Source organism: Halichoerus grypus, chromosome 1, assembly GCF_964656455.1.
Source record: "Halichoerus grypus chromosome 1, mHalGry1.hap1.1, whole genome shotgun sequence".
Lineage (NCBI taxonomy): Eukaryota > Metazoa > Chordata > Mammalia > Carnivora > Phocidae > Halichoerus > Halichoerus grypus.
In genome coordinates this window covers 201505480-201523826 of record NC_135712.1, presented here as the reverse complement: position 1 = coordinate 201523826, position 18347 = coordinate 201505480, and the positions used below count along the sequence as shown (strand labels likewise).

Sequence of the window (18347 nt, the reverse complement as noted above, 5' to 3'; positions counted from 1 at the left end):
GGGCTCAGGCGTGTTTAATAATCCTCCTCTATGATTTCTGGAACAGAGGTAATATACCCTCTATTAAAACAGAAAGTTAATTCCCAGCTCAGATTCCTTAGAACTTCCCAGACCCCATTCCTGGAACCAGAGCTCGGTGTTCTCTGCCTTGGCTCAGGAGCCTTATCTCTGTCTAGGAAGTCCTATGCTGTTTCCAGACGGCCCCCTCGCTCTCTCCAGTGGCCACTGCGGGACCTGCAGCCTCGCCTCCTTTCCTCTCGGAACTGGGAGCAGCAAAACAGGCCAGCCCCACTCCCAGGCTGGACTTGGGTTTTCCTTGTGGTCAGACAGTGTGGGCATCGTTTTCCTTCGTGGTGGGCTATTTGTGTCCTTCCTGTCGCTGTGGCTGCCCAGGGAGGGACTGGAGGCTCCCACCCAGGTTCCTGATGGGGACAAAAAGTGGAGAGAGGCTATTCTAGTTAGTTCTCATTTTCCTTTGTGAGTCCTCTTGAATATTTTTATAGAGGGGAAAGTTCCAACTAAGTGAGAGAATTATAAATGAACTTCCATGGCTGTAAAGGTGAGTTCTGTTAGTGAACCCTGAAATCATTTAGTTATAAGTGCTCCTTCTTGTTACCCTAGTTTCTCAGAGTCAGAAAATGCTTGCGAAGGTTCTAGAACCTTCCAGAAGTGAGTGTAACTAACTTTGAGGGAAGGACAGGAGAGAAGGTTTGGAGAGCTAAAGACTTGCACTGCAGCCTTCTAGCATATGCCCCATCGCTCTTTCCACACTCCCTCACCCTGTTATAATTTGTTTCAGGCTATGGAAATAATATATAGTCATTGCAGGAAGAAAAAAAACTAAAAATCACCCATTTTCTATACTCAGAGATAATGACTATTAACACTTGGTATACATTTGGTATGTATGAACATACACATAATTTTGTATTCGTGTAGGTGTGTGAGCATGTTTTTCTGTGTCTGTTACACGCACACAAACATGCTTTTATACCACCTTTTAAAGTATTTTAAATATCTCTCTGTGTCATCAAGTCTGTTTTTGAAAACAATCTTTTTTAATGGCCTCATAATAGTATAAATGCTATCATTTACTTAATAGGAATTAGATATTTGCTTAATGCTCATTTTAAAGCTATTTTATTTTTTAATTTTTTTAATGTTTTTTAAAGATTTTATTTAGAGAGGGTGTGCACACACAAGCAGAGGGAGGGGCAGAGGGAGAGGGAAAGAGAGAATCTCGAGCAGACCCCCCGTTGAGTGTGGAGCCTGACATGGGGCTCGATCTCATGACCCTGAGATCGTGACCTGAGCCAAATTCAAGAGTCTGATGCTTAACCAACTGAGCCACCCAGGTGCCCCTCAGCTGTGTTAAATAATGTTGAGATGAAGATCCTTTAAACAAGTCCAACTCTGATTATTTCCTTAGGATAAATTCTTGCAGTAGAATTTTTGAGTCAAAATAATCTGAATTTTCTAAATCCCATTGATATTTGATACCAAATTTTCTCTTATAAGCTTGTTCCAATTTCTACTATCCCTCACAGACTGAAGAGTGTCTTCAGTGTGATTACTAACACTCAGTGGTATTTTTCACCTTTGCCAGTCTGACAGAGGAGGGTATATTATTTTAATTTGCAATTTTTTAATCATGAGAGAAGTTAAAATGTTTCTGTTTGTTGCTCATTCATACTTTATCATTTGTTTTGTTTTCCCCATTCTTTGCCTATTTTTCTTTTTCTTTTTTTTAAGATTTTATTTATTTATTTGAAAGAGAGAGTGAGCACGAGCAGGGGGAAGGAGGGGCAGAAGGAGAGGGACAAGCGGACTACCCACTGAGCAGGGAGCTGGACATGGGGCTCGATGCGGGGCTCAGTCCCAGGACCCTGGGATCATGACCTGAGCCGGAGATAGATGCTTAACTGACTGATCCCCCCAGGCGCCCCTCTTTGCCTGTTTTTCTATATCAGACTGCTAATTGAGTTATTTGCATCTTGGGGTAGGTTAAGTTGTTTTTTGTCCTGTAGTGCAGATGTTTTCTCTGGTTTGGCATTTGCCTTTGGTTTATAGTATTTCACCTATAGAATGTGTGTGTGTTTTTGTGTATAGTTTCAAACTACAGCAAAGTACAGTAGGAAATAACCCTTGTTTACCTGCCACCCAGAATGCACGGACATTTATACGTTGTCCTTTTGACTTATTTCTGATAAAGGAAGTAGAATATTACAGATAAATTGGAATCGTCCTGGTTCCCCTTCCCATATTCCATTTCCCCCTTCCCCAGGACAGCTGCTGTCATGGATTGAGCGTATGGATCCTTCCAGTCCCAGTTTTTCTTGTGTTATCACATATACAAGTATCATAAACAATATACGGTACTAGTTTGTGTGTGCATATGTGTTCATTCATGCTTTAACTTACATAGATACTACACATAACTCATATATATCATTGAGCAATTCTCCTTATTTGCACAGCAGTGTGTTCAGTTCAATTCATAATGATATATACAAATCTAGTTCATGCATTTTGACTGCTGTGTACTATTGCATCCATTGACTATGACTCCAAATTCTTCTTCAATGTATTTATCAATTTTTTCTATATTGAAGAGCACTGAAGATGCTTCTGGGTATCTAGGTTTTCTTTGCAATGCTGCAGTGAACACCTGTACGTGCTTCTCCTTCTGCACGTTAGGAGATCCTCTCTCAAAGGGCATCCGTAGGAGTACATGGTGGGTCATGTGGATTTTCAGCTCTCTGGGCTCTTGCCAAATTCTTCCCAGGGTGCTCATGCCAACTGACACTCCTACCAGCAGCCGGAAAGACTTCCTCTTTCTTGTCCCACACCTTCACCAAGACACGGTACTGTCAGGCTTAGTGATTTTAGCCCACCCAGGAACGAGATAGCATCTCCTTGTGGTTTTAATTTGCATGTCCTGATTCCTGGTGGGGTTGAACATCTTTTAAAGTGGTTACTGCCTCAAGTTTAACAGATTTTCTCTTTGCATTCTCAGCTTCTTATCCTTTGCTCACTTTATCTTTGTCGGATGGGTGGTTGGTGTTCTTTATGTTTTAGATGCTACTGCCTTGTTATATGTATTGTAGCCATCTTCTGGTCCCTGGTCAGCCTTTCCCTTTATTTCTTCAGTTAGACCACTGGCGAGCCTTCCTCCTAGGAGACGGAGGTGAGGTCACGTTCTATCCTCAAGGAGTGCAGTATATATTCAGAGTATTAAAAAGTTCTAAAGGAACCGATCCGAGGGTTGGGGAGACACAGAGACAGCCGTGGGTCTTGCAGCAACAAGCAGGACACCAAGAAGGGTCTGGGCTGGCCAGGAGAAGGGCGGGGCCTTCCTGGGGAGGGGATGCAGGGGCAGGACCGTGGACAGTCAGCCCTAGAGCCATCGTCCTTCCGCGCCTCTGCCTACTCCTTCTCCTTGTTCTCTCCATATGGCCTCCAGTCTGCCGGCCCCTGACCCGCTCTTTCTGTCTCCCTGCTCAGAGCAGCTTGGCTTTTCAACAGCTTTGTCTTTTGAACTTTGTATATGTTGTTTTAGGTTGAGCAGAAGTTTGGATTTTTGATTTCCTATTGACCAGCCTTTACCTTTACAAGGTGTGCCTTTTATATCTCAACAGAGAAATCCTTTGCCATGCCCAAGTCAAAGACACCTGCTCGCATTTTCTTAGGATAACTTTTGTTTTTCACGGAGGTCTTTAATCCCTCTGGAGCTTTTTGCTTTTGTAGTTAAACTTCTTTCCCTTTTTTGGTGGCTTTTCCTCTGCCTCGATACTTTCCAGGCCCTCTCTAAGCTCCAGCAGGTCTATGTCACCAGGCTTTTCTCTGTCGCCTTGTGCTCTTTGGCTACTCTGGGGGGGGGGGGTCCCAGGCGAGGCACTCCGTGTTTATCAAGGGGGTTTCTCTGTCTTGAGCACTGGTAGCATTTGCGACATTGGTGAGTTTGGTTTCATGTCGTGGACGCTGGCTCCAAGGGTCTAGTGATTCCACTAGAGTTCAGAATTCATTCAGTTTTGGAAACTTCCACGGTCCATTGCGTATGTGTTGTGCCTGGTGCTAGAAGTGTTCTCAGATCTGGGAATGCTGTGGGGTCATGGACCCAGGGTCTCCTACAAAGATGCTCCTGCTTAACCTTGAACATGAGACCCTCTGTATTTTTTCATAAGGGATCAAGGGCATTGATAAAGTATGCTGTTCTTGTCAGTGTCCCAGCTTTATGGAAACTGAAGTTACACCTAAGCAGCCGGGGTGCTTTGAATTTTTCCCCACCCTTCCTCACCCCATTTAGATCAGGAGAAAACAAGAAAAATCATTATCCGTCCAACAATGTGTAGTTTCTATATAGTCGAGATGAAAAGAAACACGAAAATAAGAAAAATAAAGTTGACCAATTTATAGGACTTTCCTGATAGGCTGTCACCAGTGTCCCCTGGAGAACAGGTCAAAGGTAACATCCCAAACACCTGTGGGAAACAGCTTCACAACAGACTGTTGCCCTGTACCCCCCCCCCCCCCCCGAGGGTGCCTCTGCCATCCCCTCACCAGATGTCTCGCTGGCTTCTTTCTCAGCGGAGAGGAAGCGGGAGAGGTGGGCGTAGGATGATTCCCAAGGCCATACTGGTGTCCCCGGCTACACAGCACCCGCCAGGGGCCCGGCCTCCCGGCCTCTGCCTGCCCATCGCCAGGCGCCACCAGCAGCTTTCCGTAATCACACACCCTAGTGACAGTTGGCATTTTTAGCACGCTTGTTTCTGTTTACACATACTTTGCCTGCCTTTTCTCCTTTTTTCACTGCCTACAACATCTTCTCTTCACCCTGCCTTTGTGTTTTTTCCTTAGGCCGGAAGCTGAGAGGAAAAGCCTTTTATTTTGTCAACGGCAAAGTGTTTTGTGAGGAAGACTTCCTGGTGAGTTTGTTACCCAAACCTCCCCTGCCCACAGTCCTGACCAGAGTCAGGGGCAGGGGCCTGTGGGGCCGAAGAGTGTGGCTTCTCTCCGTGATCCCCGGCGCGGGCGGGGAGCTGAGTGCGGCCAGAGAAGGGGGTCCGCACTTCCCTTCTGTAGATGCACCGGGTGGCCCTTGTTCCCGAAGCAAATGACAAACCGCAGAGCTTTGTGCTTGGAAGGGACTTGAGGGCCACTGGGCCTGTCCTCTTGTGTTCTGCCCGTTTCTGCCTGCCCCACCTCCCTCTTAAACCTCGGGACTGGGGTTCAGGCCTTCGTTCCTTCCAATCCCGGCTGCTCTCCGTGGGCATCCAGCCTCTGTCGTGCTTCCAGAGTCCGGCTGCGTACCAGTGACCCCCAGGCCTGAGCTGCGGCCCCGTCAGCACCCCTCAGGCCCGCTGCTGACATCTCCCTGGCCATTGGACGGTGCCCTGGGCTGGCCCCCAGCCCTTCCCAGGCCGCTTGTCTGAAGCAGAAGCCTCACCTTACCTGAGAAGTGTGGACCCCTCCTCCTTCCCACCTCTCCCAGAATGTGGCTGAGCACTGATCCTTGTGCCACCACGGCCTCCCTGGGCCAGCTTAGCTGCCACGCTACCTGTGTGTCAACCCAGCTCACCCAGGCCCCACGTGTCTAGGGTTCAAAACATGCGCAGAAGCCGTGTTCCGGAGCCTGCCTGGCGCCCCTGCACAGCCTCAAGCCTTTGTGCCTCGGCCTGTGCCGTTTCCCCTGGCTGGGGTGTCTTCACCCTTTCTTTGCCCGGATACCCGACGGCCTTGTCCCCCTCCCCGGCACCGAGCGCCCCTCCTCTGTGGGGCCGCCACACCTGGGCTTCCCCGGCCGAGCAGGAAGCAGACGGCAGGGTGGCACCCACAAACCTGTCTCCCTCACCCGGCTGCAAGCGCCTAGGGAGGAGAGAACATGCTTCTTCGCCGTGACCTCGTCAGACCCTAACCCAGTGCCCAGCATGGAGTGGCGCCCCGTAAATGGTAGATGACCTGCGCCTGCGTCGCCGGGGGACCCGGAGATGGCTTGAGGTTGATGCACTGTGACCCAGGCTGGCCAGTACCAGACAAGCAGACCCAAACTGGAGGAAGCAAAAAGGAAAGGCATTCAGCAGGGGCCTCGGGGTCGTCTTGTCTTCCGTTTGGGGCCCTGCCTCGGCAGCGTTAGATCGCTTCTCAGGCACTGCCTGGTGGCCCCAGGGCCGCAGCGCCGCGGGGCTCGCATCCTCTCGCCTTCAATGCCCATGAGCCACAGAGCCTGTCCTGCCCCTCCGGTCTCATTGGCTCTGTTGGGTCACATGCCCACCTGTGGGCAAAATCATTGGTGCTGGAGGAACGTGAGGCTCTGATTGGCCAGGTCTGAGTCCATGCCCCGCCTTGGCTCCCAGCAGGCGGTCGGCCCCACGGGCTCATGGGAGGTTGAGGTGGGGGTGCGGCTGGCTCACCCTGAAAATAGAGAACTGTCGCCCTTGAGGTTGCAGAAAGTTCCCTTTTTCTTTTTTTTCCAACCTTCCTTTCCATTACATGTTCCCCCCCCATAATGTGTGTTTGTAATATCTAAACTTCTAGTATCTTCCAGCATGTGGTATCTTTTCTGTGTGTGCTTTCCTGAAAAGTGTTTCCCGTTTCTCTCACGACTCCAGCTGTGCCTGTGTGTGTGCGCGTGTGCGTGTGGGTTTCGGTAAGGTAAGATAGAGAATATTTACCAAGTTTCTTTGAAACTAAAGCCATTGGCTTTTTAGCCAGAACCAGACTTGAATTTGAATCCTGTCCTTACCCCTTGTAGGCTGTGTGACCTTGTGAAAGTCATTTAATCCTCTCTGAGTTTCCCTTGTTTTCATCTGAGAAATGGTATGATATATACCTTGTTTTAAGAATTGTTTTAAGGAGGGGCGCCTGGGTGGCTCAGTCGGTTAAGCATCTGCCTTTGGCTCAGGTCGATCCCAGGGTCCTGGGATCGAGCCCTTCCATCGGGTTCCTTGCTCAGCAGGAGTCTGCTTGTCCCTCTCCCTACTCGTGCTCCCTCTCTCTCTCTCTCAAAAAATAAAATAAAAAAAAAAAAAAGAATTGTTTTAAGTAATACAGCCTGCATCAGACTCCCCGATGGGCTTGTGAAGACATACGTGTTACCAGGTCCCCTCCCAGAGTTTCTAATTCAGTAGGTCTGGGGTGGAGCCCAAAAATTTGCATTTCTTACAAGTTCCCAGGTGATGTCAGGGAGCTCCTCTTTGAGAACCACTGGCTTAGAGATTAAAGCCTGTCTATGTACAGCCTCTTACACAGAGCCTGGCATGTTGTGGATGCCCAGATGCAGCTGTTGTTAGGGTGAGTGGTATTGGTATTTGTAATGGCTTTGTGGCAGAAGATATGCCATGATTCATCACACAACTGTTGTCCTCTGGGAAACGACAGATTCCTGTATAGAGTGACACATCTTTCTGAGAAGTTCCTTGTCATCCTCGTGACTGGTGGGCAAGGGGATGCTGGGTCATCTGTCTTGCCTGGCTTTAACTTTCTTTTCTGCTTCCTCTGCAGTACTCTGGGTTCCAGCAGTCTGCTGACAGGTGTTTTCTTTGTGGACATCTGATCATGGACATGGTGAGTAGGGTCAGTGGAACAAGATGATGGCACGGTGGGAGGGGGAGGCATTCACAGAAAAATGAAACTAACAGTTGAAAACTGTGTTTCCTACCTTGATTTATGGTTGCATCTGGTTTTGTTAAGAGAAGACCTGTGTAAGGCAGCTGCTTGCTCTACAAGAAGCCACGTTGTTGGCTTTTACTGGTATTAGCATCCTTAATCATGTAGTCCACCACAGTGTTGTGTTTCTGATGATGCTCTTTTCTCTGAGCTGTTTGGATCACACCGGCCTCCCTCTGATTTTCTGTGATCCTTGTGGTGTCCTGGGTGAGATGCCAAATGCCAAACTTCATCTCCCTTGGAGTTGGGTACAGAAAGTTGGATAAACACAGTTGTTTGTGCTTCATGTTCTGCCTGGCTCTATCTGTTCCTAAGATGAGTTTTGGGGGCCTGTCATTAGTTCTGAGACAGCAGAACAAGAAGCAAGTTTTATACATTCTGTTCTTCACTCAGCCACTGGCTCTCTGAGCTTGTCTTGGGCCTCAGTATCTATATCTCTTCAGTGGGGACAGTTTTTCTTTCCTGGCCTCCTTATAGGGTAAGGTTGTGAGGTTAACAAATGCAGAATACTTAGTCTGTCTCAGGGATCAAACTGTTCACCATTGGAGATCAGGCCTTAAGAATTTCTTTAATATGCTGGTTAAAGAAAATTATTATACAATATTCTTTTAGTCGGAAAGAGGTAAATCCCTCTCTAAGCTGACCCATTAATTCCATTCTGGAGAAGGGAATTGCTAATCATTGCTATTTTTTTTTCTTTTACCTCTCTTATTGAGAAACAACTCCTAGAGTAAAGGGTATACATCTTAAGCATACAGGTGAATAAAGTTTTGCATATGCACATACCTGACCCCACCCAGGTCAAAGTGTGGATGTTTCCCACATCCCACACCCCAGAAACTTCCTTCTTGTCTTCCTCCCAGTCCAGAAACCCTCCTCCAAAGGTACCCTCTATTCTGAGCTCTGTTGCCCCAGATTTGTTTTGCTGGTCCTGGAACTTCATATAAATGGAATTACACAGTATAGAGTCCTTTGGGTCTGCCTTTTCTCACTTAGAAAATGTTTGTTGTTGTTGTTGTTGGTTAAATATTTTATATATTTGGTAGAGAGAGAAAGAGAGAGGGCAAACACAAGCAGGGGGAGTGGCAGAGGAAGAGGAAGAAGCAGGCTCCCCACTGAGCAGGAAGCCTGATGCGGGGTTCAATCCCAGGACCCTGGGATCATGACCTGAGCCGAAGGCAGATGCTTAACTGACTGAGCCACCCAGGGGCCCCTTTGTTGTTGTTTTTGGGGGGCAGCAGGGGCAGTGGGAGAGGGAGAGAATCTTAAGCAGGCTCCATGCCCAGCGAAGTGGGGCTCGATCTCACGACCCTGAGATCATGACCTGAGCCAAAATCAAGAGTCGGACGCTTAACCGACTGAGCCACCCAGGCGCCCCTAGAAAATGTTCTTGAGGTTCATCCATGTTGTTGCCTGTGTCAGCAGTTCATTTATTTTCGTTGCTAGGTAGAATTCCATTGTATGGATATAGCAGCTTGTGTATCTGTTGCTCTGCTGATGGGGTTTTGGGTGGTTTCCAGTTTGAGGCTATTTAGGAATAAAGCTGCTGTGAAGCCTGCCCTGTTCATGAGGAGAACCTGCTGTTGCCCAGGCTCGGACACACCACAGCGGAGCTTAGCCCTGAGAGGGCCGGGTCCTCGTTGTAGCCAAGACCTCCCTGGGAGCATGGCCCTCCCTCCATTCCCACAGGGGAGGCCGGCAGGAGCCACACACCCTCACCCCTACCTTCTACAGACGCCAGCCAGACTCCACAGGCATCCGATTCTTGGGCGGAATTGGTCCTCAATTTTAGAGTCCTTCTGACAGACCCACTGCATATGAGGTCAACGGTGTCCAAATGTATGAGCATGATTATACACTATTTTTTATTTCCAGGTATCCTAAGCCTTCTTAGGGCCTCGTGATTCATAGAACTCCATTAGTCAGGGCTCAGCGGGATGGTTCTTCTGCTCCATGTGGCATTGCCTGGGGTCACTTATGCACTGGTGCTTAGCTGGTATCCCAGTTGAGTGCCCAAGATGGCCTCTCCCCTGTGGCCGCTGACCTCATTCAGTCGTCTAGCTTGGACTTCCTACAGCAAAGGAGGGAGGGAAGCTGCCAGGCTTCTTAAGTCCTTGACTCCGAAATCTCTGCACATCATTTCTTCCTCATTCTGTTGCTCACAGAACATCACAAGGCCGCTCTCAATACACGGCGGGGTGGTGAGGGGGGGTACTCTCCTCTACTTCTTGAAGTGAGGACCAGCCTTGCATGCAGGAAGGGAAGTAATGAAGCTTTGGAGACCATCTCTACCCCACGAGAATAATGCCAAGTTGAACCTGGGTCCTTGCAGGTCTTCTCTAGGACTTGAAAACTTTTAGCAATGTCTGTCTGGTAGTGACACCCACTTTAAAAAAAATTTTTTTTTTTTAAGATTTTATTTATTTGCGAGAGAGAGAATGAGAGACAGAGAACATGAGAGGGAGGAGCAGACTCCCTGCTGAGCAGGGAGCCCGATGTGGGACTCGATCCCGGGACTCCAGGATCATGACCTGAGCTGAAGGCAGTCACCTAACCAGCTGAGCCACCCAGGCGCCCGTGACACCCACTTTTAAAGACAGAACCCTTAACTGCTGCCAAGAATTTTTATAATGCCAGAAAAGATTCCTTCTGACACCATTCTTGGTTCTTTAAGAGAAGCAACCAGTTGTCCAGTTCTTTGTATAAATTGTCCTTGTCCCCCCCACCTCCCTGGTTAGTAGAGGGGAATGCTCTGAGCGTGCAGGTTGAAACTGGGCATTTCCCCCACATTAAAAAGAATTATCACAGCGAGTCAGCATGCAGCAGAAGGCATCTGTGTCCTGCCACACTTCAGGCACATTGTGGGTGAAGTTCATTTAAGGGTCTCTTCCGCCAAGACAGTGTTAGCCAGGGAGCAAAATGCATTCTGAGGTCCCCATTGCCAAGTGGACTTTGGAAGCCCAGCCTGTTGTGTGTCCTATTCTGGCAGCTTCCCGCAGGTCGAGAGGGGCCTCAAAGGCTAGTGACGCACCAGAGGGAACGAGGAAGCTAGAGAGCTGAGCCTTCAGAGGAAGAAGGGAGAGCGCACGAAGCCTCCAGCTTACCTCTGTGGCTGCAGCATGTGAGGTGTGGCGTTGGCCTTGGGGGGAAGCAGGCCTTGGGCACTGGCAGGCCCACACCTTTCCTGCAGGTGTCACACACACCGGCACAAACTCAAACCAGTAGTTCTTTGATTTTAGCATGCATTGGAATCATATTTCGAAAACACCAACCGCTGGGCTTGACCCTAGCGCTTCTGATTCTGGAGATCCGGGATGGGCCCTGAGAATGTACATTTTTTAGCAAGCCCCCAGGTGATGCTGGTCCTGTGGCTCCAGGGACCACACTTTGAGATGCACTGACTTAATAGGAAAACAGTTTGATGTCACCTAGCAAGGGGGTTGGAGGTAGGCAGTTCTGCAGGGAGGTAATTTGGTCACTTGCTGACGTCACCAAGGACATTTTTCGCACATCTTCTCTCTCCTGCCCTGCATGTGTGGGCTCTGTCCTGGTTCCAGGACAGCTTCTTACCTCTCCAGGCATCACAACGAGATCAAATGACACTAAGAGGAAGAAGGTTTGTGGGACTTTCTCTACTTTGTGTTTTAAAACAATAGCAATAGGGCGCCTGAGTGACTTAGTTGGTTAAGCGTCCTACTCCCGATTTCTGTTCAGGTCATGATCTTGGGGTCCTGGGATTGAGCCCCACGTCGGGCTCTGCACTTGGCAGGGAGTGCGCTTGGGGATTCTCTCGCTCTGCCCCTCCCCCTGTGCTAGTGCATGCGGTCTTTCTCTCTCTCTCTCTCAAATAAATAAATCTTAAAAAAAAACCAACAACAACAGCAACAAAGAAGCTTTGCTTATGCTTGGATTTGGAATGATCAGCGGTTGAGTCATAGCTTCTGGATTATCATGCCTCGGAGTGAAAGCTGCTTAGGAGGAGGCACCTGGGAGGCAGAACTTACGAGGTTTTCTGAGCTCTGCCATTTCCATTTGGAATTAACTTTGATCCTTCCGTAGACCAGCTGCTTCCTAAATCTGGGACGAAGCCTGGCGTGGCCCTGCCTGCTTCACATCATTTCCCGCAAAGAACTGCAAAAGAGCCCTCCAGATTCTCCTCAGGAGGGTTATGCCCAGGAGAAGGATCCTGTTTGGCTCCCTCCTGTTGATACATTTACCTTGATTTGCCTTTCCCACCCCGTCCTCTCTTGACCTTGGTCCAAGCGAAACTCCGACGAGTGTGTGCTGTGCGATGTGATCGCAGAGGGACCCTCGGCTTGATGTGCTCCTCTCCTTTCCACCGTCCAACCCGTCCCCATAATCCCTGCTGAGTCCCGGCCTCTTCCTTTCTGCCTCCAGATCCTGCAGGCCCTCGGGAAGTCCTACCACCCCGGCTGCTTCCGCTGTGTCATCTGCAACGAGTGTTTGGACGGGGTGCCCTTCACCGTGGACTCCGAGAACAAGATCTACTGTGTCCGAGATTACCACAAGTAAGGAGGGGTGGGGTGCAGAGGGGCTGCAGGCCCGAGCCACACTGATCTCGCCGAGCGAAGGAGAGACACCCGCTGAGGTGCACCCGCAGGCTCTGCTTGAACCCTGAGTCCACAGTCCGGCAAAGGCGTCGTGGTTTAAAGGGTGTAGCAGGGGCCTCGGAAAGTCAGCTGACTCCAGTGCAGATAGGAACTGGTAACAGAATCATGTTTCCTGGAAAATCAGAACCCAAATCCCTATAATCAGATCCCGGTTAGGCCTCAGGAAGCCTCTGCCAAGCCCAGTGGCTCCAGCTTGACCTGACTTCACAAGGCAGCGACTCAGGGCTGGTCGCCACCACCCTCGGTCTGCCCGGGCCTGTGCTGGGCACCATGAGGGGAGTGAACAGGTTGGTCTCTATCCCTAGTCGAGTGAGAGGGTCCAGCTAGGCTTGTTACCACTGGGGAATAATCTCGAAGTGCTACTAAAACACCTCCCAGAGAATGAGCCAGACTGTCTTTTTTTTTTTTTTTTAATAAAGATTTTATTTATTTGAGAGAGAGAGAGTGCGCGCACGCAAGCAGGGGGAGCGGGAGAGGGAGAAGCAGATTCCCCACTGAGCAGGGAGCCCGATGCGGGGCTCGATCCCGGGACCCCAAGATCACGACCTGAGCCACAGGCAGATGCTTCACTGACTGAACCACCCAGGTGCCCCAAGCCAGGCTGTCTTGATTCGAGGGCTGGGGGTGGGGGGTGGGGGGGCGGGGGGGCGGGGTTCACTTAAAGAGGGATGGGTGGGAGGCCAGCCGTGAGGAAGGCTCAGTGTGGGCTCCAGGACCTGCCTCCTAGAAACAGCACAATACGCATTTTATTGCCTCTTTGCTTCTCCCGGCAGGGTGCTGGCCCCCAAGTGTGCAGCCTGTGGGCTTCCCATCCTTCCACCTGAGGTAAGAAGCTTTTTCAGGCCTGTTCCTGGCGTCTTCCATGACACGAATATCTCCCTGGGATCATCTACAAGATCTGTGTCTTGTCCTTACGCCTTTGACAAAATCCTTCTGAAATCTCACCTCTGACCTTAATAGTGTCCTCACCAAGAAGCCCCTTTCTTCTTGGCTGGCTTCCCCAGCCCATTGCCCTTCGTGTGCCCTATTCGTCCCTATAATCGGGTCAAACTCCCTGACTTGATAGTGACTCCCAGATTAGAAGATGAGCAGAAATCTTGCCTTTCATTCATTTTTTTTTTTAAAATCACTCTCCACGTAGGTGGTTTTTTTCAGTGTTGACTCTGACATTCTCTGAAGGTAGAATTGCTGTCCCTCCTCCTTCCTCTCTCATCAGTTAAAAGTTGGGTCCCCCAGCTGGCCTCTTGTTCTTCCTTTCATTCCGTCCAGGGCTCAGATGAGACCATCCGTGTCGTGTCCATGGACAGAGACTACCATGTGGAGTGCTACCACTGTGAGGTAGGCCCCTCCCTGCCCAGATGCCCGAAAGTACAAGAGAAGAGCATCCCTGGGTTGACTGGGGCCTGAGATGGTCAGCAAGGTGTGGTCAAGGGCTGCCCTCCAGGTCAAGGGGTGAAGCCTGCCTTGTAGGGGAGGTTGGAGGACACGCACATGTTTGGGACGTAAAGATCATTGCTGTTTCCTCCACGTTGGTTAACTGCCAAGTCCTGAAACCATTGCAGTTGGCTCCTTGAGGCCACAGAGTGGGTGGCTCACGGGGACCACGGGTTTCACATGCCACATAGGCAGCTGTGTGATCTGGGGAACAGACACCCTCCCCTCCAGCTTATAGGCTGTTCTATCTGCCAAGAACCCCTTTCTGAGCTGACCCCTGGAAATCATGAAGAAATCCGCCCTTCCTTGGAAACAGGCATGGGTGGTGTGAAGGTGGATGGGGGCCCATCTGCCCCCTCTTTACCTTGTGTCACACCCGGGCGGGCGCCCCATGGCTGTCAGGCAGGCCCGGGGTCACCCCTCCCTGCCCCTCGTGAAGGTTGCGCACACTTTAAGTGTCCGTGGGATTTCAGCCAGAATTAAGTGGATTCGCCCAAGGAAGGACAGTAGATTTATTTCGTGACGCTGTGGGTGGGGTGAATGGGAGAGGGGTGGGGGCGAGGTGGGGAGCTCACTGCTAGCACCAGGCGCCGGAGAGCAAGGGGCCATCTGCTCATTACAGTCTGCGCTCTGCATTCAGGCCAGCGCTGGCCCATAGAAACCTGAGAGCCACGGGTCCAAGTCACAGGTGTCATTTTGTTTTCTAGTAGTCACATTAAAAAAATAAAGCGAAACAGATGGGATTCATTCTTTTAATATTTTATTCAACCCGTGTATCCAGTGTTCTTTCAATATGTGTAACCAGTATGAGGGATCTCTCATGAACGGTCTTATATTCATTGTTTGCCCTAAGTCTTGGAGGTACAGCGTAGGTATCCACCGACGTCCCATTTCCGTTCTGACCAGCCCCGGTTCAAGTGCGCGTTGGGGGCGTGTGATGCTTTCACTCGGCAGGACTGCCCGGTTCCGCGCCGGCATTCGCTGCCCGCACAGCCCGCTCTGCTGGTCCCCGGGACGTCGGCCTTTGGGTCAGTCTTGCAGTCCTTTCTGTGCTGTCCTGCTACCACTGGGCCTTTTTGCCTCCCCCTAGGACTGCGGTCTGGAGCTCAATGATGAAGACGGTCACCGCTGCTATCCCCTGGAGGACCACCTGTTCTGTCACTCCTGCCATGTCAAGAGACTGGAGCAAAGCCCCTCGTCTGCAGCTCTTCACCAGCACCGCTTCTAGCTGGAGCTGCTCCCAGGCCTCCCGTGGGAGACGACAAGACATCTGCCTGTTAGTTCCAGCGGCCCCCGGGGTGGAGCCGGGGTCGGGGGGAGAGGGGTTAGGCAGGTAAGTTTCTGCATATACGCCTGGGGTGCCTTTCCTTGAACCAGGGAGCTGAGCCCTACCTGTGTGGCATGTGTATTTTCCAAGTGCCTTTCTGCACCGCCACGCCCTGTCACATTACTCAGGAAGACACTCCAGCCGCGTGTGGCATGTGACAGGGGATCGCATTCGTGCAGCCGAAGGCACTCTCCAGCCCCTCTCGGATGGAAAGGGTCGCAGTGAGCGTGTTTCACAATATCCTCTGAAGACAGATCTCAGCTGCCGATCCATGCAGCCCTCTCCTGTCCCTTGGGAAAATCCCCACATCCAGACGCTATCCCCCCCCACCACATGCACGTACACAACATGATTTAAGACTGCATCCAGACACGTGCGTGCACACACACACACACACAGCATTATTTAAGACTTCCTGCCACCCCAGAGACTCAGTTCTTCTGTCGAATGGCTGCACATTTTCATTGCATTATGGCAAGAGGGAAGCTCTCGCGGGTGCTATCTTAGGAAGAATTTGCTTGCTAAACCAGAGCCAAGTTTTGAAACGAGTGAGCCAGGCAGGGTTTCCTCCTGGTACACTGACCGCGTTTTGTGTGCCCCTGCAAATCTTCACTCCCTTAACGGCAGCTGGGAGCCCGATGGAGATTTGCCCTGTTCCAGCAAAGTGTGCTTTGGGCCGAGGGCTTGGTGCAGGCCCCAGGCCTCCTTTGCCCAGCTGTTTACACTGTTTCTCTCTGGAGCTCTCGAGAGTCCGCGACTCCGGAGTCGCTCCCACAAAGGCAAGTCTCAGGATCCCACGCGGGGACATCTCTGTGCCTGTTTTAGCTTCTTTAATGAACCAGCGGGTTTGGGCCGTCCTGCCCACCTGCTGAGAGCTAGCCCCCTTCTCCACGGGGGAGAGTGTGTGTGTGTGTGTGTGTGTGTGTGTGTGTGTGTGTGATCTCTAAGCAGCACAGGAGGGGGTGCCTCGGATAGATGAGTGTGTTCACCTCGCACGGCTCTCCCTCACCCAATTCTGGGCACAGGCAGTGACGTGGGAAGAGACCCGTATAAGGTACACTGCTCTTGTCTGGGTTTTCTTCTTGTTTTTAATCGTCTCCCCCCGTTCTCAGTCTTCCACACACACAAAATACCTCACAGATAAGAGCTTCGCCAAACCGCAGATGAGGCGCTTGGCCATTGCACTGACCTCCCAGGCCTCCGTCGGGGCGTGCGGAGTCTCTGCCTCCACGCGGGCCAGACAGCAGCCGCTCCGGGCACGGGCTGCCAGTGGGTCAGAGGGCACGTGGGTGTTACTGCCCTGATGCAGTTCATCAGGCAGGTCCCCCCGGGGTGGGAGGGCCACGCACCGGCCGGAGTTCAAGGCCGCCTGTGCACTCAGGAAGCACGGTTGGCCCAGCCTGTCACACGCTCCCGAGGCCGGACATCCGTGTCCCTGGTATTCCAATGAAAAGGTGGTGTAACAGAAAAATAAAAAAGAAGGCTGGCTGGCATTTGCCCTCTCAGCCCGTGGGGAGGGCCCGCCGGAGGGCAGGGGCCGGCCTGGGAGTATGGCACCGGCGTCTGCTGTCCGCCTCGTCACCTCACCCACAGGGCAGCGGGGGGCCACAGAGGGCGGGCGGGGGGGGGGGGAGCCCAAGGCACGTGGGACTCGCAGACTTGTCAGTGGGCCCGGCTCCCAACTCGAGGCCGCGCTTTGATTCATTGGGTAGCAGCTGCTCTAAGATGCACGGGATTGGCCCCGAGAGTTGTCTCCTGTTCTTACATTCACTGTGTTAGACGGCCAGATGTCACTTCAGCCCAGGCTGTGGGCTTTCGTCGATTCCGTGGCACAGGCCGAACCTCCAGAAGCCCGTGGATACGTGCGGCCGGGGGAGTGAACCCTGGGGCTGAACCCCTCTCTTCCCAGAGTCCCCAGCTCGGCTCTGGCAAGGTTGGCCGGGATGGGGAGGGGGGGTGTCTTCACTTGGCTTTGCCAACCTAGGAACGTTTCTGGCCTTGCTGACCCACCTTGGTGCCCTTGCGAGTCCAGCAAAAGTGCAGAAAATTGCCCGAGAGCAACTGTCAGAAACAGGGATTTGTTTGCAAATTGGGCAACTAGTTTTTTAAAAAATCTGTGATTAATTTTTTAAATGATATGTTTTAAGTGGCCTTGATGGAGGTGATTCAGATAATCTGCAAATACGGTGTTTTCTACTGTTGAGGAAAGAACAATAAGAGACTTTCCAGAAGCCCGAGAAATCGGGGCGGCGAGTTGTAGGAATCTCGCGCCAGTTCTGTTTCTCAGGCTCTGGCGCTAAAGCCACGAGGGAGATGGGTCACCTGCGTGGTATCTTAGACATTCTGTAAGCTGTTAGCCAAACAGAATTGTAATGGGGTTGTATTTATAGGCACCTAGAAAGGAGACACAAGGACCTGGTAGACCAGGAGGAATTCGTTTATTTTAAAAGGTAGAGCGGATAGCCCTTCCTGAGTTCCCTAGATAGCTCTTGGACTGTAGATAAACAAGGAGAATTAAGGTCTGATGGCAGACCCCAAGGCCAGCCTCCAGTCTCCCCCCTCCCCCGCCTCATTTGGCCCATAGTTTTTCCCTCCCCCCAGCGAGGACCATTCAAAAGCTGCCAGGGGGGTCTGAGGAAAGCCAATGACCTGGTTTGGCCTGCCCTTCTCTCTCTGATGTTCTCCCACCTGCGGCTGGGGAAAGAGTGACGCGGTCACCTCTCACTGTGGGAGGGCATTACGCCCTGTCTGGGTCATTGCCCGTACATGGCAACAGGACTTCCCACTTCTCCGTGGTCAGTGCTTGAGTGAGAGCCTCTTTCGGCCGAGTCCACTGAGGTGGGGCCACCAACCACGTGTGCAGGACTTGACCCCACACCAGCCTGTTGCAGGACGCACTTGTTGCAACGCTGTCTGCCAGGAAACCCAAGTTCTTTGTAGTCTCCTCCGTGCCAGGAATCAGTTCTCATTTCCAGGTTATTTGAAGTCAGTCTTAAAAGGAATAGAATACAATGAGTAAAATATATTAGCTATCGTTCTGAGCCGGAACTGGACAGATGTGGGAAATTTCCGTATAGTGTGTGAAAATTTCACCATGCAGGGAAATTATTTTCCTCTGTATCTCTTCTTTTCCTATAAAAATTATTCAAAATTGTACTGTTACTATAAATTCTTCCAGCTATTGTTACTACAGAATTACTCAGAATTGTACTGTTGCTATAAGATTATTCAAAATATCATGCCAATAAACTGCATCAATTTGTAGACGATTAAAGTGCTCTCCAACACAA

The 18347-nt window shown here is 50.9% G+C and overlaps 1 protein-coding gene across 2 annotated transcripts in view; it reads left to right on the top strand.

The window, feature by feature from the left end:
• Window positions 1-18347, top strand: part of LIMD1 (LIM domain containing 1) — a 67819-nt gene extending 49472 nt beyond the window's left edge. For both annotated transcript variants that reach the window (XM_036122821.2, XM_078078992.1), the window contains exons 3-8: window positions 4858-4925; window positions 7501-7563; window positions 12064-12194; window positions 13070-13121; window positions 13566-13634; window positions 14821-18347. In XM_036122821.2, the coding sequence (XP_035978714.2) occupies window positions 4858-4925; window positions 7501-7563; window positions 12064-12194; window positions 13070-13121; window positions 13566-13634; window positions 14821-14958 (521 nt within the window). In that variant the 3' untranslated portion in view covers window positions 14959-18347. The remainder of the gene's footprint in view (window positions 1-4857; window positions 4926-7500; window positions 7564-12063; window positions 12195-13069; window positions 13122-13565; window positions 13635-14820) is intronic.